Source organism: Perca flavescens, chromosome 11 (genome assembly GCF_004354835.1).
Source record: "Perca flavescens isolate YP-PL-M2 chromosome 11, PFLA_1.0, whole genome shotgun sequence".
Lineage (NCBI taxonomy): Eukaryota > Metazoa > Chordata > Actinopteri > Perciformes > Percidae > Perca > Perca flavescens.
This window is the reverse complement of record NC_041341.1, coordinates 11,450,194-11,474,498: the sequence shown is the minus strand read 5'-3', so window position 1 is coordinate 11,474,498 and position 24,305 is coordinate 11,450,194. Positions and strand designations below refer to the sequence as shown.

Here is a 24,305-nt window from a genome sequence, read left to right as displayed (position 1 = left end):
CCGGAGAAGCTGACCTTGTTAACCAAAAGGAACCGCAGCTATGTTTCTTTAACCTTTAAGAACTTATCATGTGTAAACATGTCGTGGAAGATAAGTTTATGTGTCATGCTGGGTTTTCCTCGCCTGCTGGCAAAATAACACATACAATATGATAGAATATGATAAATAACTAAAAACTAAAATAATTGTGCATATCTGAAATTGTCTTTAACGCAACTAAAACATTCTGCAGACAGCGATCCTGTGCACTGGCCTTGAATAACCTTACATAGCTCTCTTTACAAAGAGTTTGTGACAGGGGTGGTTTATTTTGGTCAGTCTCACAGGGCCAAGTGTTCATTTCAGTTTAATAGAACGAGCCAAGAGAGTAATAACCAGCCTCTGTCCTGCTGTAACGAGGAGATGTGGAAACACATTTTCGAGTCCAGCGTAGGTGACAAAAATCTCAGATGGGTTGGTGTTCTGCTAAAAACAATGCAGTGTCATAAACAACAATAAACCTGTGCTAGACATGATTCTGACATTAACTACCCCTGTTAAGACTAACTTATTAAGATGCAAAAGATTTGTCAAAATTATGTTTTAGTGTTGGGTCCAGCCATTTCTTTGACCACAGGAAGAAAACCTGAAATCCTAACTTTTCTCTAAAGGGCCAGACACACCGACCAGACAGCCGACCCTCGGCAGAAAAGGCAGTTGGACTGATCAGTCTCCCCGAGTTGGTCCAAAAAGTACCTCAGAACACACCAAAGCGACGAGACGTAATGCGTCTCCATAACAGCAGGCGGCGCTAATCTGTATTGTCGCCCAAAAATGAAAACTGGCAGCTGATTGGATGAACGTGTCACGTGGGTCTGGTTTCTCCAGAAATAGAGAGCCAAAGTCACGCCCCTTCCGGTGGACCTTGCGGGACCTTAACTCGGAAAAAATATGAACGGTAGAGAACGGGGAGAGGCAAATTTTTTGATCCGAAGAAACTAAAGAAAGTCTGTTAGCCGTAGGTTTGTCGTAGTACCACTTAGTTTAGTGTGAAATCGCTCAGTGGACTACATCTCCCGTCTCACACAATTTACGTCACCTAGCTTGATGCTCAACTTGCTCGCTGGCTAGCTGGCTTAGCTCTGTTCCACAAAACATGTAACGTTATCTTACCTGCTGTGTTTTATCCAGTGAAGTGTTTTCAGCAGATAAGCAAAAGAACAAGCGAGATCCTCTGCTGATTAGAGTAACGTTGCATCCGCGGTACGATACACACAGACATCGTAGCTTCAGCGAGACGTCATCCATGAGACATTGAAGTGTGTAGTCTTTCTAATTACGTATTTTCAAAGTCTTATACTTCAACAGTTTAACAATAAACTGAGACTTTCTTCGGTTGAAAAATAATGTTTTAAATTGACGAACATCATATTTGTAATCCATGGCTCAATTCAAACGGGATAAAAAAATAATAATTATTTCTCCATTGACTCTTGTTCATATTTTTTCCGAATTAAGGTCCCATGGACTGGAAGTAGAACGGCGTGACTTTGGCTCTCTATTCAAAGACAGACTGTCATGGCAGCTTGTTCAGAATATGATCTCATATTGTAGTAAAATAGTTCTGAAAACATTTTAAGCGAGAAATAGGCCGTGCAGTTGTTGAATCTGTCTTCATTTCAGATCGACAAAGGTCAGTTTAAAAGATTTTCGTCAGATTTTGAGAGACTCTAGTCACGCTCATTCTGCTCCCCGTTTCCGGGTTAGCACTCTACCAATCAGATGGGTCATTTCAGTCCGCCTGCCGGCTGTGCCCGCCTCGCCAATTCTACATGTCAAATCGGCCAAAATGAAGGCAGACGGCCCCTCGGACGGACGACGGCACGGAACACACCGAACAGACTCGAGTCACTGACCTCACCAGACTGTCCAACGGCCGATTATCGGCTTGGTGTGTCTCGGGCTTTAGTAGTTAGTTACTTGGGCTTCAGCTGTCATTGCTCCTCAAAGCCCTCGAGGTTGACGGCCGTCTCTTCCAACATGGGTCTAATCACAGGACTGTGTACTTTCTTGTATCACATGAGCACATGTTTTGTTCAGAGAAAGCTGGACTCACTATTGGTAGATGTTTTACTGCTGTCATCCCCTTGATGTGTTGTCAGATCAGCTGGGTCGGTAAAAATAAACAAATGTAATTTGCATATGATGTCTGTTTTTGGCTGTAAAAACTTTTTCAGGAACCTTTTACAAACTCTAGAAACTGTCCTGCATATCAAATGCAGCAACACGGTTTCAGTTTTGGTCTCCTCTCCTAAAAGCTCCAAGATAGTATTTTCCGATGGTCTAGGAACTATCAAAGTTGGGGCCACAGTCGAATGTCACTGACCACGGTACCCTACAGCATACATTAGGCCTGCAACCACCCACAGGTTGTTTCTGGTGTCAACAGGTGGAAAGAACACGATAAATGAAATGTTACTTTATTAGCGATTTGTTTCAGCATGGTAAGCTACGTACATACAAAAGCAGAACAATAACTCAACAGATCGTCGCTACATTGTACTGTACAAAGGAAATGTCAATTCAAATTTTGTTAAATGCAAAAATGACACTTGAAACGAATGTGTTTTTGCACAATTTCCGTGGTTCTTCAGATTTTGTTGAAATGCAAATAGCAATGTGCTAACGGGTGCTCCTAACTTCTGGGACTACTTGGACAAAACAAAAAGTCCCATTAAGGGATTTCTGATACTTAGAACATTTATTCAAAATCACTTCTTTTGGCCAAAAGAAAAGTTGCGAAGCCCAGCTTTAATTTGACTCAACATTGTGGCCGGGTTGGCTCAGTGGGTAGAGCAGGCGCACATATACTGAGAGGTTTATGCCTCGACGCAGAGGTCCTGGGTTCGAATCTGACCTGTGACTATTTCCTGCATGTCTTCCCCCTCTCTCTCTCTCACCTAGCTGTCCTATGAAATTAAAGGCGGAAAAGCCCAAAAATAAATAAATAAATAAAAATAAAACATCTGGTACACCCTGCAGAGTTAAACACATGTTCTAAGTTATTTCTGACCACTATTTGAAGGCTCACGCTTTTCCTTTCCTTCTATCACTTTCAACAGATAAACTTTGTCCTGGGCACCGGTCTCCTGTGCCTCTTTACACAGGCTTCTCTGACAGGCAGAGACCAGGCTCTGCTGATGAAGACCTGGTCTGACCGGATGGGTGCCCTCTACAGGAAGATGAAGAACACAGGAGGCCGCTGCTTAGGCTACTTTTTGCAGCAGGCGGAGGAAGATATACGGCACCAGCTCCAAGAGGCCGTGCAGAAACGTGCACCCCCGGAGGAGGCAGCGGGGAGCATCCTGAAGACCCTGGAGAAGAACTATGATTGGCTGCGCTGGGCGGTGATGCTCCACCCTGCCGTGGGAACCATGGAGGACGAGAAGGACGAGAAGGATGAGAAGGACGAGAAGGAGGAGGAGACACACGAAGAAAGAGAAGAAAAAGAAGGTGTGCTGCCACAACAGCAGCCCAACAATTTCATTTCTTTGGCGTCTGAAGCACCAATCCCCCACGTGGTGGCGTGCTATCGTGACACGCCCACTTCGTTGGACAAGAGCCGCATCCACCAGCTTATCGTGGACCTGGAGTGGAAGATCCCCAACCCGCCACCTGAGGTGTACGCTTCCATCGAGGAAGACCCGGGCAGAGCGCGGCGCTACCTGGCCTCGCGCATGCTGAGGAAGCTGCAGGAGGGGCTGGGATCTGGCGTGTCCGTCCACGTGGTGCCGGGCAGGATGGAGATGAAGTGCAACTTCCCACCAGCCTCCTTCTACCTCTACGAGTACAAACACCGGCTGGCCTCGGGCACAGTGTGTGTGTTTGGATGAAACAGTAAAGGGAAAGGAAACAACCTGCTGTTCCACACAGATGTTTCTTAATCATATTAAAGCATTTGCTTTATTTGTGTTGCTTTCACAGTGGCATTGACATGTCTTGTGTAATATAACTTCCAAATAAATGTCATTTTAGAGAAAAAGAAAAATGACATACATGAGTTTTTTTGTATACTTCCCTATAAAGCAAAATTCCAGTTTATTGCAACTTGGGTCTTATTGTCAGCCATCCTAGGGACAGTCGGTCCACCACTTCAGCGCAGACCGACTCAACAAACATGGAAAGAATTGCATGAACATTTGTACAGACATTCGGGTTCCCCAGACAATGAATCCTAACGACTTTAGTGATCCGCTGACTTTTTATCTAGTGCCATTATGGGGTCAAACTTTTCCTTTTGTATAAAACTTTGGTTAAAAATTCCCATCAGCCTCAGCTACACTTTGTGTTTAGTGTTATTTAGCATGCTAAAATGCCAAACTGAGCTGGTGATATACCTGCTAAAACATCATGTTACTTTTGTTGCAACAAAGTCTGAACGGAGGAAGAACCACAAGAAGTCAGACAATCAGACAGGTGGTGTTTACAAGTTTTGACAGGCTATCTGAATGACTATTTAGAGGTAAATCTAAAGGGTGATTGCATCTGGAACGCTGGTAATAATCCATCATGACACAAGAGAACTATGCTATGAACTGTGATGAATGTTTAAGCAGTTTAGCTAACATGAAGGGTTTGCATGCGTTTCTTGCCCAGTCTTTTGTTTTTATTTATAGGAATGATGGCCAAAACTAGGAAAGTAAAGCCCAAGTTATATGAAACCAGAATTCCCCTTTAAGACAGATCTTTCTTGTTTTTTTACTAAGGTATGCATTGACTTCAATGCTAAATTGCAGCATCAACAAGGAAGCAGAGATCAAACGTTTGACCCGTTTTTACTGTTGAGGTCTTTGATTATTGCTGATAACTGATGGATCAGGAGACTGTATAATTACCTGTCAGAATAAAATGCTCTAATACTGTCCATCTCATCCGCAAAGAAGTGTCCAACTGGTGTCCACATGAGGAATCAGCAACAGTCGTACAGTACTGTCCATCACATAATCACATAAAATGTCCTGGAAGTATCCATATCCCCTGTCCTTTTCATACAGTAAAAAAAATAAAATAAAAGTCTAGTTTTTGGTCTTACACGAGTGCATCATCAGCGTTGACTTGAACCACTTTTTCTAAGTCCTTCTTGACATCTGGGAAGCCCTCCAGCACCTCCTGAAAGTCGTCCCAGGAGAGAGAGAAGCACTGGCAGTCGGTCAGCGCCTTCACTGTGGCCAGATGTTTGCCTTTGGTCAGCACACATGTCTCTGTTGTACACACAGAGGGAACCACAAGAGCGTGGTTAATGAACGAGTGAACCCTAATGACGCAGATGAGGTCTGACAATTAATCCTAAATTAAATAACCGGACTTAACGGAGTTGTTTCGGGAAGCCTGCTTAACTCTAAACGCTGCAGAGGTTTGCTGCCAAAAAGATTAGGACCAGTTCCCACTTAAAGCCTGAGAATTAAATAAATCCCTACCCAAATTGGAAAAGATAGATTTATTCACTTTTGGTTTGACAGTGATGTTTTTTTTTGTTTTTTTTAAAGAATGCTTATTGCTCGACTATGCAAATAAACCTGCAGATGTTTTGTGTGTATGTGAAAAAGCAATGAATGCTGAGCAATGAAAAACCAATTGAAAAACCTTCAAAATCACACTAAATCTGCCAAAAAAAAATCTAAATCCATTGATCAGTTACTTCCATTTCACATTGAAATAAAAATGCATTTCATTTGAACCAATTAAGATACTAAATGTCCACATAAGCTTTTATTGACATGTTCCCGCCTGTAAAAAAACACTCTTACATAAACAAAATGCGTGACTTTAAATCACCTAACTCTAGTGCTATCTAATATGCCGGCAGTTTGGGTTTTATTTGTCCAGGTTTGACATATCTGTCTCAGCACCAAAAAAATGACAACAGCAACATCTCTTCCTAGAAGCATTATGGCTGTTACTGTGGGTAATCCACAGAATAAGCTGTCAGCTGTTTTCATAAAGACGGTTTCTGTTGTTGAAAGCAGTTTCAGTGAAAAATGCTCACAGTGAGGTCTGAGGATTACCCAGATTTGTACGAGACAGAAAAGTGACAGATTTTTAAATAGAGTTTAGTATGATTTCCTTAAGAGAGACAGCAGCAAATAATGCTCTCTAATCCAGCAGCCCAGCAAAAGATAACTGTGGTCGACACCTCTCTTGACATCCAATTGTTTCACCAAAAAACGATTTTGCAACTTGGATTACTGATTTTAATTGAGCTTTAATTGGAACCATTTTCTACAGAGAATAGTCAGTGTCATGAAAACTGACATCAAGTTCTGTGAATTATGGAGACACTTTTGTTTCTGGAATTAGATGTTGCTGCTCAGTTAAAAAAGTGTTTTTTCAATGCTTTGCAAAACAAATTAAATTCCATTCACCTCCATTGTATTGTGGGGGAGGCAGAAAAAAGATGTGGATATTTCTAAATCTCGACAAAGAACAAAAACTACCACAAGATGTTTTTTTGTAATTTGAGTGGACTCACTGAGCTTTTAAAAGCATATTTCCATAGCTCAATAAAGAGGTAAATACACTCCAGTACGATTAATCATTTAAAAACCCTAAACACACATAATGGTGATAAGAACAAAATAAAAACTGAGTAAACCCTATCTGCCGAGGGAGACCATGAGATGGGATTGAAAGCAGAAGAAGCTAAAAAAGTGGACCTTGTGTATTTGAAAGTACAAATTATTATTGTCATAATGCTTAATAAAAAGTTCCTTAATGCATAATGTGCCTAGATGTGTTTAACAACACATCGGTGCTCCGTTTCCGTTCATTCATTACATTCATTATGTAATACTTAACAGCGCTGTTGTGTACTCATTGTACTTTTGCTTTAGGTAATACAGATGTTACTCCGAGTTTCAAACACTACAGGTGAAAAGGGTAACAATGAAATCCCGATGAAACTTCCCCAGTTGATTACTTACATTGTATTACAAGTTTTCTGAAATCCTACATTTAAATATGCAAATGAGGCATTGTCTAATTAAATATGTGCTAATGTGCATACATTTCCAGAACAGAAATCTGAACATTGGATAAAGCCAGGTTTCAGAAGCCATAAATCAGGAAATACTGTCAACAGCCACAAAACATTTTCGCCATTTTTTTAGGAATAAAAAGTGACGTAAATCAGGCTATGAATGATATATGAACAACCCCCTCTGTAAAAACCTTCAGAAAATAGATAGGAATGAAACTGCAAAGTTGTGTGTATGCAAGTGCTGCTGCACAGTGGAGTCTGAGAACAAAAATCATTTTGAGAAAATGGCCTTTAAAATCTACCGACGCAAATAGACAAAGTGTAGTACAAGTAAAATAAACACCTAACGTGTATTTGTTATAAACATGTTATGGAAGCCAAACAGCCCACAGTCTCCAAATTGACCAGTGCATGAAAAAAAGAATGTTTCTGTCTGTAGTGTCTGGCACTTAAAGTTAAGTCACTTGGATTTTTCAGTGTTTTTCTATCTGCTTCTAATCTGCTTTCAAACTAACTGGGCTGAAAACGTTGTGAGAAAGGTTGTCAAACAACATTCTGGTATGTTATATTTCACTTCTTTCTCCTCTCCTGCTTCAAGTTCCCTGACTATTGCTGTCTGGAAATCACTTCTCGGTGATACACGCTAATCAGAGTGAATCCAACTCACCTCCAAAAAAGTCTCCATCACACAGTTCCCTCTCATAGGAATCGGTCTCCATGACGACCTGGCCGTGGTCGATGAAGAACATGCGGTCGCCTGGGACGTTCTGTCGCACGATGGCGTCTCCCTCCAGGAAAACCTCGTAGTCCAGTTTGAGGAGGACGGCGTTGATAAAGTTTTCGTCTCTGGTCTGAAACATTGGCACTTTTCTTAGTAGCCGGCTGCACATCACCATCAGGATTTGCTGGAAAATAAAATATGTTGGTAAGAAATATATGATTCATATGATATGAAAGATGACGAACAAAGACGCAAAGGAGCAACAACTTAGCATTAAGTTCCAAGCAGATGAACCCCAGCTGTACCTCTTTGAGCGCTGAGGACACTGTGTGCATGACGTCCTTCTCCTGAAACCACTTCCCTCCGTAGCGAGCCTGGTAGTAGTTGGTGATACGAAGCTGCAGCTCTGGTGGGAGCTTCATAAAGCCCATGTAGTGCTCCAAACGGCTCATCTGTAGGAAGTCACAGTGCTCAGGATCCACTTTCCTTCCCCATCGCATTTATACATGAGACAGCATTACAGTGCTAAGAGCTACTCAAGCTGCATTGTTTTGAATTTGAGATACTTTATTAATTACATTTTTACACTCTGTTGATATATTACATATTACACACAGGCCAGAAATACACACAGGTGCACAAACAGGACCTATACATTAGAGGTGTTGAAATTAATCAAAAAAATCGATGCATCAAATCATGGACGATGCTGCATCGATAATCGGCCGGGCCATGATCGATTATTTCTGTTTACAATTTAATGTAGGCCAAACAACATTTCTGTTTACATATTCTGTTATGCTTTGCACATTCAGGAAGTGCCATGTGCTCAGTGCTGTTGATTTATGTATCCAATTTATTTAGTATTAGAGCACTGCAGAATGTTTTGTTTTTGAAGCTTGAAAAGCTATGAATTAAATGTCCTATATGGCTTTAATAGAAAAATTTATTTGACGCATCGAGATATCGAATCGCTTACATGATAATCGGAATCGAATGGGGAGATCAGTGAAGATTCACACCTCTACTATACATTCATTAATAGAGAGAAGTCAGACTGAGGGGAGTGCCCACAAAGTGAACTGGCACCTCTCCAGCTACCAGTCCACTGTCCGTACTTGGTCTGTACGGGGACTTGAACCGGCAACCCTCCGGTTCCCAAGCCAAGTCCCCACGGACTGAGCTATGGCTGCCCCATATTTAATCGTGTATCAAAAAAACCTTTTTACTGTGGTAGAAGATGGGCCAAAACAATCCCAAACAGGCATACAATGTCTAACACGCAACTGAACAAATGTACACCTTAGTGGCTGCAGGCAAGCTAAAGGAGTTACAGGGTCTTTCCATTACAACATATCTTCATGGGCCATCACCAAAACACCTTTTTCTCTCCCTAGATTAGTTTAAAAGCAACTAAAATATGCTAAAATTATTCTTCTTATTACTTATTTCTGTTTCCCTGAGCACAGTGACTTGTCTACTGCTAAGATGTATTTTCTTACCTTGCTCTTGTACTCCTTGGCTGCTGGGTCGATGTTGGCGATCATGGTTGTAGCGTTTGCCACGAGGACGGTGTACATCAGACAGCCGGACACCATGCTGACCATGACGATCCACATTTCAACGTAATCTGGAGAACAAGACACCGACACTCCAGCTTGTTTACCGTGAAATGGTGGGTATTTATATCTGAGGGAGAATGTGATACTTTTGCTTTTTTTAGCGCTGGATAAAGAAAATCAATAATTCTCACTTGTTGGTGCATCCATGGAGCCATAAGAGAGAGCGATCATCTGGGAGAGCGCTCGGAAAACTCCCCAAGAGTACTTCACGATCACTGTGGCATTCTGGAAGAAAATATTTCATAATTAGCGAGACTTTATTTAGATCTGGAGCTTCAGAACAACAACAAATACATGGATTTAAACTACAGCATGTGGTATAGATATTTAAAGCACCACAAAAATATATTTTGTCAAATATGCCTTGTCAAAGTTCAGAAAGAAGATGACTAATTCCCAACACGTCATTCACAACTCCTCATCAACAACCAATGGTGGAAGAAGTATTCAGATCCTTTACTAAAGTAAAAGTACAAATACCACACTGTGAAAATACTCCACTACAAGTCAAAGTCCTGCGTTCAAAAACGTACTTAAGTAAAAGTGTGTAAGTATTATCAGCAACATTTGAAAAGTAAAAGTCAGTGTGAAGTGAAATGTTCCCTGTTTATCTGATGTTTGTGGATTAATATTCCTGCTGTATTAGGCCGGCCACACACTGCCTGCATGGCGTGAGCGTGGCGTTTCTGTTCTGCGTGGATTTTTCTGTCTTTACACACCAGAAACGTGTCTGACGTGGCGCTGCTAGACTTGTCTGTACACATGTATGTTTCCCATTGATTTACTGCACTCAAGCAGTATACTTCATATTAAATATAAATATATGATGATTTGATTACAGCAAAGACAACGTCTGCAGTCTTGACGGCAAAATAGGCTACAGAATATTTTGTTCTGTACTGACAGGTGCAATATTAGAAAATCAATAATTATGTATTATTATTTTTTTAAATTACATTTATATTTGCATTTATGTCAAAACCTAGAGACTTTCAAACATCAACATGTCATTTATTAATATGTATTTGTGCCTAAATGACATATAACACATAACACCTATTCTATTTTGCCTGAAAACGCTTCCAACACGCTTGCGTCTCACGTGGAAAATAGGCATCGGTTCTATTTCTAGCAGGATTAATGTGTACGCATTAATGCGTACGTTGCATTTTACTGCTGTAGATGTTTATGGTTGTGCTTATTTTAACTCCTTTACATACTGATGGATGGTTTAATCTACAGCAATGCATCATATTCTATAAGATCATCATGTTTGTAGCGTCGCTGTCCTGTGAGAACCACGTATCTCTAATAAACTTTTCATGGTGTCAGAAAAACAGCCCTGTTTACAACTTTGTGATGATGCATTTTTTTAACCTTCATTTATTCAGGGAAGGTTCACTTTGCAGGAATGCCCTGATCACATTCACACAGTTCCACATTCATACCTGGAAGCTGCCCAGTACAACCACAGTCTGACCTGCTGGCAACTGAGCAGCTCCACCGGAGCAGTTGGGGTTAAGGGCCTTGCTCAAGGGCACCTCACTGGTGGTAATGAGGGAGGGACAAGCGCTGTTCTTGTCACTTTCCCCACCCAGATTTTATCCTGTCGGTCTGGGGATTGAACCGACGACCTCCCGGTCACAAGCTCGTCTCTAACCTTTAGGCCACCATTGCATTTTCCAGCTGATCTAAGAGGCTTTTTAAAGATTTAAAGAGGAGAATTCTCTCAACACACAGAAGGAACACTTCATCCTTCAGTTTATCACAAACATTCAAAATCATCAAATTTATAGATACTTGGTTTTCACTGGACAGGAAGGAGATGAAAAACTGTCTGAACAGTAACTAAAGCTGTCAGACAAATGTAGTGGAGTAAAAAATATTTACCTCTGAGATGTAGTGGAGTAAATACCTCACATTTGTACTTAAATACAGCACTTGAATACATGTAGTTAGTTATATTCCACCATTTTCAACAAGCATCAACATTCACACTGTAGTTTTGTGAAGTTAGTTTCACCATCAGGTTTTCTTTCCGGACCCAGCAGTCGGTGGGAAACTCCTCCAGCATGGGGACAAAATACTGGATGCAGCCGTTCCAGTGACAGAGCAGGAAAATCATCATGAACAGAGACAAGATGCGGAAGAAGAGGCGGACCACCTCCAAGTTGGCATTAGACACCTGTCAGGAAGAGATGACACGAAAACATGTGACTTGAAGGCATTTGGTAAGCAAATCATACACACTGTGGGACGTCCAGGTTGTTGGCTGAGATGTGTGTTATATTACAGCAGCATACTGGCTTTAAGCCTGATCCAGGATCAGCCATGTCCTCTCCCAAGCCTGTACTGTATATAATCTGGTGCATCAACAACATCAATACATCATACTGTATCTCCTGTGTTTAGGCAAGTTAATATGTTTTCTCACAAGTTACAGTAACTCATGATTTACTTAAAATCCAAGGCCCACTATGAATAAAAAACAAACAAACCCAAAACAATGCAACAATGTTAAAAGACATGGTGATACAGTATATTTTAAGATATTTATTAATTGTGCAGACCTGAGGTCCCTTTTTATGACTAACTTGCAAAGTTTTACACTCTAAAAGATAATTCTGGTTTATTATGACCCAGGTCTTATTTTCGTAGTCTGGAACATCATTTATATCACTTATGATAACGCTTTGCATTTACTGAACTAATTGCTGAGATCTGGAAACACAACATCACTACAAAAAAATCAGATGGGGCAAGAAACATGAAAGTTAAGCAAGATCATCTAAATCACTTAATTTGCAGGTAAAACTGAAAGTGAGTGCACCTGAAATAATGGTAATAATCCCTGTTTGCACATAGAAATCGGTGTCCACACAACCACAGTAAGTGCAGTCAGTCTGTAAACTGTGATAGACATTTACAATGGACATCTTGTGTAATCATTTTACTATTTGCTTTAGTTTTTCCCGTCCAAATAAAGGAAACCTGCCTAATTGTCTGGCTATTCATCAACACCTTCAAAATTGTGGTGATGTCCATTAATACAACACATTCAACTCCAGTTTTGTGGAGAACTTCACTAATTTAGGCAGCCTGAAAAGAAAGCATGACACTAAAGGACATCGATGCAAGATTGGGTGAAGCCCAAGGTGTGTTTCTCAACTCCACAACATCTGGATGTTTAAGCAATAGACCCTAAAAACAAAGGGCCGTCTATATTTTTCGCAATTCCAAGTCAAGCCTAATGTACCAGGGTCCACGTTGTACTGAACTGGTGGTCTAGTGGTTAGGATTTGGCGCTCTCACCGCCGTGGCCTGGGTTCGATTCCGGGTCAGGGAGCGCTTTTTGGGGTGGCAGTAGCATGTGTCTAATTCAGGCCTATGTGTAGTGATTTCAAACAGAGTGTAAATTGTAATTACCCCACTGGGGATCAATAACAAGTATAACGAATTAATTGCAAATAATGCTAGTGAAGGTTATGTGGCATGTTCTGGCCTAACAACATCACAACTTTGGAATTATAACGAAAAACCAAAAGCAAGAACGGCATTACTGAAACAAGGATCAGGTGACTGCGCTGGCTGGACCATTTGATTCGAATGGAGGCAAACTGCTCAAGGCAAAAGAAAACCTGGAAGACGATAAATTGACCTGGCGCAAAAATGCTTAACGAGCTAGCCAAGATGAACTTAACTTGGGTGTGTGAAATTATTCAATCAGTGTGAATACAAAACATTTTTCTTCAAAGCGAGAGGGTCCAGTTTCCACCACTACGTTGAAAACATATACCAGAAACCATTTATTTTTAGCAGCTAGCAGTCGATTAAAGGCGTGGAGTTACACACCAACTCCAGACGACATACATTATGCAACATCAAGATTTATTCCAAGATATATTGTGTTTCATTATGAGATTACCATCATCAAAGTCAGTTTGAGGTGTCCTATTCCTTTATTTTTGAGTCTAATGTTTGGGTACGTGCAATTAGAAATAAGGTAAACTCAAAAGAATTGAGGGAGTCAGCGCTTGTTTTACAAATGACGTTGTAATTGTTCAAAGTCAGATTTGTCATTGGATGCCAGGTCTGGTAAGGTATCTGCAGGTAGTAGAAAGGTTGATTGAATTTCAAAGCTGAGCTTTGAAGACTTTGTCTGGCGTGTGAACTTACTTTCTCCACTTCGTTGAAGAACCTGACCAGTCTGGACACTCGAGCCAGCCGGATCAAGCTGAGGATCCGCACGAACATCAGTATTCTCATCATCTTGTTGGTTTTAGACGGGTTGTCATTGTTTTGGTATTGTAAGTCCTGGGATAATAAAATAAAGATGTCAGATTATCAGTGGTATGCTTCTTGTTTAATCTCTTTTCTATTTATCTTTAATCTAATTTAATTTTCGTATTATTACTTAATACATAATGTACATTACTCACACACTGACTTTTGCACTTCTGGTTAGATGCTAAACTGCATTTTGTTGTCTCAGTACTTGTACTTTGTGCAACAACAATAAAGTTCAATCTAACCTAATCTATTATCATTGAATTTACCTTTTTCAAATCATTTTCATATTGGAAAAACCAAATTTTGGTCAGGCCAATCACATCGTGTATAGTGTCGGTGGGCGGGCTTATGGCTGCTGCTGCTGGGAACAGCAGTCTTCTGGAAGTTCAGCTTTTCTTTGAGAAAAGAACAAAGAACGGCACTGAAGTCATTCTTAAAAAAGGAAGATATGTTCAGAGTTTTGCCGACCGGATACGGCAAAAGTTTAATCTATCAACTAGCTCCGCTACCTTCTTCGTTGCTCTGCCTGGTTGTAGCGCTATCCTATTACGTGCAGAGGGAATTTGAAAGACAAGCGTTTATCCCGCCCCTCGGATTGAGCCCTGTCAATGGTGAGTTCACAGACCCAACATCTTGATGTGGGTCTGGCTTGTCAGGCTACAGTACTGTAGTTATTGTCTGTAAAACACCTTCTTACTGCTCTGAGTGTGTGACATAAGTTTCTCATTTTAAACCACGAACAAATCATATGAAACTAAGTGCATAGTTATTTTGTGAACTGACAAACGCTGCAGCACACACACACACACACTGTTGGCTGTTTTCTGTCTGTTCATTATTACCGCAAACAGCAGTATGTAGCCGATTGGGAAAGCAGCTATAACGTCCGGTATGAACCATGTCCTCAGGTAACTGACTCGAATCCGCTTGATATCCAGAATAGCTTCCTGTGAAAGAGAACAGAGCAGCAGATTGAGCAGATGGATGAAGATGCTGCGCAGCGCGGGACACGATCAGATGTATAATTTAACACTTGAACCGAACCAATACTTTGGGAGTTTGTCCAAAAATTAGGGGAGACAGTGGCGTCGGATGAGATTAACAGTTTGCTCAAAGACAGTGCTTTACTGCAGTAAACTGAAGCGGTTCCCTATGCTCCCTTCAAAGCCACCAGACTCCTTTGACAAAAACAGTAACTTTACCTCACACAACGCGGGAGTTGCTGGTCTATCGCTGCCTCGATAAGTTAATTAGTTTGTGTTATTGTCTGACTTTGAAGTTTTATAGCGTCGGTTCGGATTCACCAAGGTCACACAATAACATAAACAAACTAACCGTTCGATGTTGGCGATCGGTGTTCTGCAAGGTAAAATTAAGTTTTTTGTCAAAGGACTGGTGGCTTTGAGAGAGCATAGATAACAGCTTCAGTTCCCCGTCAGAAAGGGCTGTCTGAAAGTAAGGTAAATCAGTGAAAATATTCTACATATAGCGTACACCTAAACAGATTTTAATTATTTTTAGGTGACTAAAATATATTTAGCTGCTGGCCCCATCCACAGCAGTACATTGCTTAGCTTCCGTTTCGGTACTCCTGCCTGCTTCTCTAAACTGGGGGCGAAACCGGCCGCCATCTACTGTAGATAATACACTGAGTAGGGATAAGTACCTCAGACAACCGCAAAATACAAACTATCCCTTTAACTTCAGGGCATCGTTGAACTATTGCTGAAGCAAATTCAAACAGGCAGAAACCGACTGTGAATAAATCTGGCAAAACCAAATGCTTGGGCGGTCCACAGTAAACACCACAGACAGGAAATAACACCACAGATATGCCATTTGTTATTGGCAAGACAGAGGTCACAAAGTATAATCATATGAAAACAAACAGGATATAGTCTGCGTAATACTTTTGCGTCTTTTATCCAATACATCATAATCCCTGTTATAAAAGCAAACAGCAGGTGCCAATTTCGGCCCCAGGGAGGAGGGGAAGGGGGGGGGGGGGGGTTGTTAATCTAGCCTTTCGTGTATCGAGTAGATTACAGATGGGGCAGAGATGGATTGTATGTGCTTGTCTGCGCAGGGATTATGGTCTCCCAGATTGTGCCTGAAAATAGAGTACAGCCACTCTCACCTCGCCGTCCTCTGCTATGATGCCCATACGAAAATTTAGGGCCACATCTATCAGGAACAGCGTGTCTGAAAACACGTTAAATCCTTCCCATGCCAGCCCACTGTGTCCGTCCAGAAACGCAATCTCCATGGGAATCCCTATTAGGTTCAGAAATGTGATGGCCATCATACACATGATGTAGTAACTCCTACAGGAAAAGATGAGAAAAAACATTTGTGACTTTTGAGTGAGCCTTAGATCTTGTTTTCCACGTAGGATTATAGCAGAAAGTCTCTGTTCACTTGCCAGAAGGGCTCATTAGACAGACAGTCATGCTGCAGCCGGTAAGGCAAGCTGATTTATGCACACTAAATACTCTGATACTGTAACTGCACATCTCCTCAGCCAGGGTTCAATTGCCAGGCTCAAATAACTCTGCTCTCTGATCCCCAATTCTTTCATTCCCTCTCTGTTTTCACTCCATCTGATCACCTTACAAACTAATAATAACAATACTGCATGGATAATGCAAAAACCAGATCCTTAAAAGAAGTCATTTGATCCACCTGGTTTTGTCCTTCTAATCCTCCGGTATCATCTTAAAAATCACTTCACAAAACTAGAATTTAAAGAGTGATAATCTTTCCTAACACTCTCCTTTACTGATTATCAATTATTAGTTGCTCTTTTAGGTTACTTGTTTGCTTAATGCTAATTAGTAATGTGACATGCAAGTAATATGGAGTGGGGCTTCACCTAATGATTATTTTCATTATTGACTAATCTGATGAATACTTTCTTGATAAATGGTGTTTGTCTATAAAAAGTCAGCAAATACTGAAAAATGCCCAACATTCAACGTGATGTCATCAACATGCTTGTTTTCCCTACACTTAACACTACCCGCTAACACTCCAAAATCTAAAAACTTTACTGCAGAGAAAGAAAAAACAGCAAATCTATCAAATTAAGAAATTGGAACAAAAAAAAACAAATTTCGCCATTTTTTTATCAGTTATCAAAATAGTTGCGGATTATTTTTCTATCAATTGATTTATCAGTTAATCTACTTAGCTTTTTCAACTCTAACATGGAGAAATATAAATAAGATAAGATGATACTTTACAAGAATCACCTCCAGAAACTTGCAGAAACTACCTAACTTTAAAAGAAACGTTGAGACTAAAAGTGGAGGTGGTGTCTGCGCACAGGACTGGCCTGAATCTATCAAGTATATTAAATACCTCATGAGGCTGAACGGGTGGATGACAAAGACTCCGCTCTGCAGCTGCCGGATGCACTCCTGCTCCACGGCCATCTCGCTGCCGTACACGTACAGGGACTGCCTGTTCAGCTGTGGAAGAAGCATGGCTCTCCATCCACAGGTGGCTGAGGTGGATCCCGCGACGGGACCTTTTAGATTCTCCATGCCCAGTCTTTGGTCCCCTCCGATCAGCCGAACACACAGGCCATCTTCCCTCTGCTGCTGCTGCTGCTGCTGCTTCTCGGAACAAGTGGACTCTGATTATACCAGTCCTGACCTCCCCTCTAGGTCACAAGGTAATTTTCCATCGATGCTGCCAACCTCAGGACTTATTGAAGCTGTTTGGAGCGAGGCGACTGGATACCCGCCTTTCTGCACACTCCCTCTCTCCCGCCCTCCCTCCCTCCCTCTCTGTCTGCCTCTCTCTATTTCTGCCCCCACCCCTCCCCATCCCTCCATTTCTTTTCTTTTTCTCCCAGCTCATCAACTATTCAGTATCTGTGTCTCATCCCCACATGAATCAAGCCATGTCAAGAGGTCCAGCTCACATTAATACTGAAGACAATGCCGCACGCGTGTGTGTGCGTGTGAGTGTGTGTGTGTGCGTGTGTGTGGAGGGGATCACAATTATTGTCATGTGAACTAGACATCTGGCAGCATGTACAGAGACAAGTTCGGTTTGGGCCATCTCTACCAGGGATGTAATTAAACACTGTACTGTGTAACCTGATGCTGTACATATGCTCGCAGCTCGGAGCCAGCTCCTGTGTTGTTTATTTGCATCTTTAACATCATTTACAACAAAAAAAAACACAGAAGCTTAAATGTTGCATATATCAAGGATTACAAAGCAGAAGATTCATAAATCTATTTTTACATATCCTTGGAAGGTTTTTGTAGGATTGCAGCAACGTTTATAAAATGTGAAATAGAAATGATATTACAGGATGTAGCAGAATGGTAGGATTAACTGATGGGTCATGGCAGTGGGTAAGGTGAATTAGTGGCAACTTAGTGCATGAGATGCGTCTAATAATGTGAGGGACATTTTATGAGATTAGGACTCCTTTTTCTTCATTATTTTGGACAATTTTTCCTGTTAGACAGTTTGCAGTAGAGAAGTACAGTAAACACTAGAAGTAGGAAGATTAATACCACTGAAAGGGTTTTATAGTTCACTTTGAGGATGAATCAATTGGTGTTGGTGCTTTATGTGTGAGCCTTCACCAGGTGCACACTGTCTCTTGTCCGTTTTACCTGTTCGGCATTACATCCAAGGTACATTTCTCAAATATTATAAAAATCTTGTTGAGTGAAAGTGGACTGTGGAAAACTCTTCAAAACAGGTTGTGTTGGTTTTTCACTGCCTTCCAAACCAACACATATGACAGTTTCAAGAACTATTTATGTGTGTGGTTTTTTTAAATTGCCATTGCAATATCAACTTGCACAATATACACATCGCAAAAGGCTGCAACATATCGCGATAGACACTCAGAGATTTTTTGTGTTAGTTGAAAGAAAATATCAGTAGAAAACTGCACATTAAAAGGTTTTTTTAAGTGCCGCCTTTTTATATACAATTCAATGTTTGATTTGTTCAATAGAAGAATGTTGGAAATTATTTTGTTTTATTTGTTTTAAACTCAACAAGCAATACGTTGTATTTTAGCAGAATACCAAAAGCAGCAGAAACGCGGAACTGAGTACATTTTAATATCTGTTTATTTATCGCAGGTAATATCGTTACCGCGATATTCAACAACGTTATCGCATGTTGCATATTTTCCTCGTATCCTGCAGCACTAGTACTGTGAATGTAAACTGTTGTTTTGGGTCGGACACTTTGTACACCAGACCATTCACCCTGACCTCCTCCCTAAGAGGTTTTGTGGTGATATAACTATATATTCAATGCTAACTATATATTCAATGAGTCAATGCGATCCAGTAAAAATTTGGTTATTGTTTTCTGGAGCACTGCCTTTCATTGTTTTTGTGTATTGGTATGTGACAAACTCTCTATTCTAACAAAAGACATGGTTCCTTGCAATATACAGTACATGTGAGAATATACATTTGCTGCATGGCTAACACAGATCAAAGAAAGAAAAAGAGCGCTTACACTTCTTTCCTAGACGCTGCTTTGTGCACACATGAAGAGGAGATGACAGACGATAGGGACTTGTACTGTGGCCCTACACCTCTCCTCCTTCAGGGGGCAGATTTCTACAAGGAACACAAAAACAAAGACAGACTTCAGATAAAACTGAGAGTGAATTAAAGGGTGTTTCATCCCAGGAAAAGCACAGCAAATACTGCAGCAAAGTGTGTTTCAAATGGAGGTACATATCTATCACACAGTACAGAGCAATGTGCTTACATGCTCAATTATCTAGCACACAGCTGGCCCTCAAACTAGAGGTAGTGACTCAGTGCTTCTGCTTACGCACTGCTTTGCTGTGCTGACGCACTATAGACCCAGTAGTCACGTAAAAAACACATATATTTAGTATTGTAGGACAGAAAATGAAAAAGTTTTCATATTAAAAAAACTCCCAAGCCACTGAAGTGTAAATTATACCCACCAGCAACTATATTTTACAGCACTGAATATAATATCTGGTAGGTGATGGTGTAGAAAAACAGCAGTGATTATGTGTGCTGGCTGATGATGATTTTCAACTCATATAGATCTTTATTTTTCAATACAAAGTATACACTTGGCCATATCCATATTGTGATATTTTAATGGCAACACTGATGTGCTGAAACAATTAGTCAATTAATTGAGTTTTCAATTAACAAAAATAATGCTGCTTTTCTCTGTTGCATCATCGTAAACTTAATTGAATTGGGTTTGTTAGACAAAACAAGCAAGTTAAAGACATTGGAATGTGGGGAATTGGGATGATTTGTCATTTAATAGACTAAAATAAATGAATACGGAAAACAATACATATTCAATTTTGATTAGGTTGCAGTCCTATCACAGTGATCTTATTATCCTAGCATACTGACCTGTGTAACATCCAGTGGAAAAGTTGTACAAGCGGACGATATCACTGTGCTTAAAAACCTTTTCAAAGCATAATATAAATGAAAGCTAGAAATGTCAATAGTTTTGTGTTTTTGTTGTTAAACTTGTGAATTATGAAATACTGACACAACATCACATTTACAGTACTTCTCCACTGACTAAGACAGACACTAACAAACTGAAAAATAATGACACTGAACAGGTAAATAACAGTGTTAAATGACAACCTACAACCCACCTCCAAAGTCGTAGCAGTGCCTGCCTCCTTCAGGAGGCACTGCCTGCTCCATCATGAGAGATGCCTTTATTTTATTTTTTTCATCATGAGCTGCCGTGGCCGATGAAGACCATGATGATGATGATGATGATGTCACTGCGCAATACAAATTTATACTTTAACTGTCTTGAGGCAGTTTTAGGCAGAGCAACAACCGGAAAACACGCTAAACGTTAAATGGACCTTTAGTTAAGGTTTTTTTGTTTTTGTTTTCAAGGTCAAAATGATCATTTTAGATCAACAGAAAAACACCATTTTGTCCTAAGAAACATCACAATATAAATTCAACTTACTGTCCATTCATAGATGCTCTGGTCTCTCTATTTGTTGAACAAATGTGTTAGTTGGTGTCTTGCAGAGGTTAGTTATGGTCTCTCGCTGCTAGTGTCATTCGCTTCCCGCCGTTGTTACAAAAAACTATATTTCCCAGAAGCCTCTGTTAACTCTTGGTATTCACGCGAGTTTTATTAGTATCAAAAGCGAACACGAGAGTTCATGCTAGTTACCTCCTTTCTGAAGGTGAAGCTGTGAGATATCGCGTACCGTCGGCCTTCGTACAAGTAAGTTACATGACATAGATTAACCGCTGCATTAGTCCACCAGGTGTTTTAAGTGGTACGCTACGTTTTCTGTTTCCGTGTCATTTATCCGCCGTGACACAGGTAACGTTAACGAACTAGCTAACTGTTAGCTAACTTTGTTAGCTTGCGTGAGTGTTATGCAATGTCTCCAAACCAAACTGTTAGCTAAAGCTAATCAAGCCAAAGCTAGCTTGTCAAGCACAACAATGAGCACAACACATGGTGGTTCTGTTTAGGTTTGTTCCCCCCTACTTTCACATGAAGACTTGGGTATTTAAAAATGAAAGCACTCCTGTTGTGTGCTGCATGGTGAATGTGCTGACTGAGTTGATGCTGTCATCTAAGCTAACGTTGCATCAGTCCAGCCCCCTTCGTTGTCTCTGTTTGGGTATAATATAATGACGTTGGGATTGAACATATATTATTAACCCCCAATGTATCGACTGTTTAACAACTTGTTTTGTGCTATAAAAAGTCAACGATTTGCAATGAACATGGCGATTATTTTAATGTTTCAAGTAAAAACTAAATATTCCCTGCTTAACACATGATTTTGACTGACTATAAAAGAGTCTACGCAATTTAGACGCAAACATGTCAATAAGAAATTCACTCTAAACAAGTGATTGGAATTGTAGCTAAATCTTCCTCCTTTGCAGGAACTAGCACGCCTGATTGGTATTGTTAACTTGACACCACATTTTATTCCGTTCTATCTACATTTTGTCATGATATGTTTCTTCAGACATTTGACTTGTCATAGTAGGAACAGCAGAGGTGGTGGCCTTTAGTATCTCCTACAGAAGTGGGTTGATTAGCTGAGATAATTGCAAACGTGAAAGACTTGTCTTCTGGAAAATGAGATGCAAAACCAGAAGTAGCCGTACACGTTACAAAATTGTGAGTGCCACTCTTCATCCTTAGTCTACTGTGACTTAAAGCATTCTTTCTTTTTTTCATTTTTTTTTTTTTATAAATCTAGTTTATTCAGAAGATGTCGACCGTGTCTGCTGCCAGCGTGGAGTCTGCTGTGATTGAGGTCCCTGAGAAGAAGCCACTAAAACCATGCTGTGCTTGCCCAGAGACAAAGAAAGTAAGGGATGCTTGGTAAGTACCTGTCCAGAGAGACAGAAACATTTTCCTTGTTGCATGTGAAAATATTTTAATACCTCAATTTTTTTTATTTTTTTTTTCCTCCAGCATCATTGAGAAAGGAGAAGAAAGCTGTGCAGTCCTGATTGAGGCGCACAAAGATTGCATGAGGGCACTTGGATTCAAGATTTAACTGCTCCATTTTGTCTGTGTGGTAAGTAATCAATCTAGTGCCCCAAGAGCTTGCTTTTTCCCCCTTTGTACTAGGTCGTTTGTATCCCTCAGCTGTTACTGATTTATATTGGGTACAAACTGAACTACCAGACTAGAACACCAGTGCATCCTTTCAAATAAGTAAAATCAGAGTAATGCAAAACTGATACGTGTGTTAGAGCTGGATTACATGCATTTTAAAATGATGGCCATGTAGTCTAATCCTGTCTACACACCACAAAGGTCAGAGTGATGTAGTGATTTAAGGAGGAGGGCGGGGAAAGCGGCATGGCTAATAGTGGTATGGAAATATTTCCAGCAATGAAAATGCTGCAAGTAACGGTTCACATTGCCACCTTTTTATAGTGTGATACTAATGAGATTTCTAGAGGCAACGCTTGGCCTTCAAAACATTAATCAGACCTTCAGTTTGCATAACACTGGTCTGTTGAAGTCTGATCAGGCCAAATGCCCATTTAAACCGTAAACGCATGTGTTGGTAAATTTAAAGGCGATTTTTTTTTTTTTTTTTTTGTTTCTTCAAAAGTCGGTATTTTGCTTTGGAGTGACCTCAAACTTTATTTGATTTGGTCCTTATTTCGTTGGTTACCTACAAAATTAAAACTGGAAATGGAAGTTGAACACAGTTTGCATGCCTGTACTGGTGACGCACTGCTGCCTAATGTAATCTGACAACCTAAAGCCAACTTGAATTGAGTCAGTGTGGTGTGTAAATGAGCATCCGCCCTTTGTGAACCATGTAAATGCCCAACGTCTTTTCTTTAACCCTGGCTATTTGCAGTGATGAAGCCATTTGTATTCTCCAGGTTCACTCATTTATTTTTTCTCTCGCCGGGTCAATTGTGTCTCTTAGCTATTTGTGCAGTATCTGTCTAGAACATCATGTAACAAGGGTAATGGGAGGGGTGTGTGTGTGTGGTGAGGGATGGTGGAGCAAGTATCTTCTGTGCTCACATGACTACACATGAAACATGCTTGTAGCCATGTGGCTCGGTTCACGTTTCAGCAGCTCAATTAGATGTCTGGCATCACCTAATGTTCACTTGCTCTTGTAAAAGACCGTTTCCATTTATCATCTGTACTAGTAACCTGATTTTGGCATTGTATATATTTCGATCACACTTTGCTGTTATCTATTTTTATTTTTTTTATACGTTTTGCACCTATCTTTTGAATATTTGTACTCGCAACTGCTGCACAGCAATTTCCCCCGGGATACATATCTATCTTTAGGCTGGAGGAAGTACGATTGCGCTGTTATGTAGTAGGTCGCAGTACCTAGATTAATCACAACTAACATGTTTCTATTTACGGAATATACAACCAGGCCTCAGCCTTTCAGCTAATCTTGGGGTCATTTCTTTTTCTTTTTTTTTGCCATTACAATTTTGCAAACCCTGGTACGTGTTAATACTTTTTTCTTTTTTTATTCTCCTTCAGTGTGTTGCTGTGCAAGACGACCCTGGGTGTTCCCTGCTTATTTATACCTCAACTGTAAGGGAAATGTGACGATGCACTTCGGCTCTGATAGGGTGATCTTTCTGTGAAATTGTTTTTTTTTTTTTAAGTCTGCAGATTATGGGAAATGTGTGAAATCTAAAATGTTGTCTGATGTTAAATAAAAGTCCTATGCAATAAGACTTGTGTTGTAGATTAAATGCACTTACAAATTCATGCATTCATCTTGAAGTTTTATAGTGACTGTGTGAACGGTTGCTTGCCACAGTTGCTGTCCCTGGTATGCACTTAGGCTTAAAAATAACTTCTGCCCCTGCAAAGTCAATACTTGGCATATCTGCATTCTTCCTCTGTACTGTGTCACTGTTATGAAGTGTGCCTGACAGTGGACAAACCAGCTGGAAATGCTAAGCTGTTTTAACTGGTTTCACTTTTCATGCCACAAAGTGATAGTTGTACACTGTGCTTCAAATCCACCAGTTCATTGTGACCTTCACGTTGCCAAAAAGCACCTCATTGCCATTTTGTTAATTTGAAGAAAATGTGTCACAGAAGCAATTCATCTTGTGGTAGTTTAAAAGTATTTATGGTAGTG

The 24,305-nt window shown here is 40.4% G+C and overlaps 3 protein-coding genes across 6 annotated transcripts in view; 2 read left to right on the top strand and 1 right to left on the bottom strand.

Annotated features, from left to right (window-relative positions):
- LOC114563544 (uncharacterized) overlaps window positions 1-3,950 on the top strand; it is a 31,478-nt gene extending 27,528 nt beyond the window's left edge. The window contains exon 7 of the mRNA XM_028590341.1: window positions 3,102-3,950. Within this exon, the coding sequence (XP_028446142.1) occupies window positions 3,102-3,872 (771 nt within the window). The 3' untranslated portion in view covers window positions 3,873-3,950. The remainder of the gene's footprint in view (window positions 1-3,101) is intronic.
- A 673-nt stretch (window positions 3,951-4,623) lies between these two features.
- hcn5 (hyperpolarization activated cyclic nucleotide-gated potassium channel 5) lies at window positions 4,624-21,282 on the bottom strand. Of its 4 annotated transcripts, XM_028590335.1 has the most exons (14): window positions 20,639-21,282; window positions 20,307-20,441; window positions 20,050-20,098; window positions 19,154-19,257; window positions 17,009-17,265; window positions 15,786-15,972; window positions 14,491-14,595; window positions 13,535-13,672; window positions 11,382-11,543; window positions 9,490-9,583; window positions 9,239-9,366; window positions 8,042-8,188; window positions 7,683-7,920; window positions 4,624-5,240 (listed from the first exon to the last, which is right to left on the bottom strand). In XM_028590335.1, exons 5-14 carry the CDS (start codon window positions 17,191-17,193, stop codon window positions 5,068-5,070), a joined length of 1,557 nt encoding a protein of 518 aa, XP_028446136.1. In that variant the 5' UTR covers window positions 17,194-17,265; window positions 19,154-19,257; window positions 20,050-20,098; window positions 20,307-20,441; window positions 20,639-21,282; the 3' UTR covers window positions 4,624-5,067. The 4 variants fall into 4 exon arrangements, with proteins under 4 accessions (XP_028446136.1, XP_028446135.1, XP_028446138.1 ...); XM_028590334.1 differs by lacking the exon at window positions 20,050-20,098; XM_028590337.1 differs by lacking the exon at window positions 20,050-20,098 and having other exon boundaries at window positions 17,009-17,262.
- cox17 (cytochrome c oxidase copper chaperone COX17) lies at window positions 20,797-23,892 on the top strand. The gene is made up of 4 exons (XM_028590342.1): window positions 20,797-20,905; window positions 21,909-22,033; window positions 22,127-22,232; window positions 23,693-23,892. The coding sequence occupies exons 2-3, from the start codon at window positions 21,921-21,923 to the stop codon at window positions 22,209-22,211; spliced, it is 198 nt and encodes a 65-aa protein (XP_028446143.1). The 5' UTR covers window positions 20,797-20,905; window positions 21,909-21,920; the 3' UTR covers window positions 22,212-22,232; window positions 23,693-23,892.
- Window positions 23,893-24,305: the final 413 nt, after the last annotated feature.

Coding starts and splice junctions, on each gene's coding strand:
- hcn5 (XM_028590335.1), bottom strand. CDS start 17,193: ATGGAGAATCTAAAAGGTCCCGTCGCGGGATCCACCTCAGCCACCTGT. Junction 15,973..17,008: donor CACCCGTTCAGCCTCATGAG/GTATTTAATATA, acceptor CTTTTCCTGTAG/GAGTTACTACATCATGTGTA. Junction 5,241..7,682: donor TGATGGAGACTTTTTTGGAG/GTGAGTTGGATT, acceptor TGTGTACAACAG/AGACATGTGTGCTGACCAAA.
- cox17 (XM_028590342.1), top strand. CDS start 21,921: ATGTCGACCGTGTCTGCTGCCAGCGTGGAGTCTGCTGTGATTGAGGTC. Junction 22,034..22,126: donor AAGAAAGTAAGGGATGCTTG/GTAAGTACCTGT, acceptor TTTTTCCTCCAG/CATCATTGAGAAAGGAGAAG.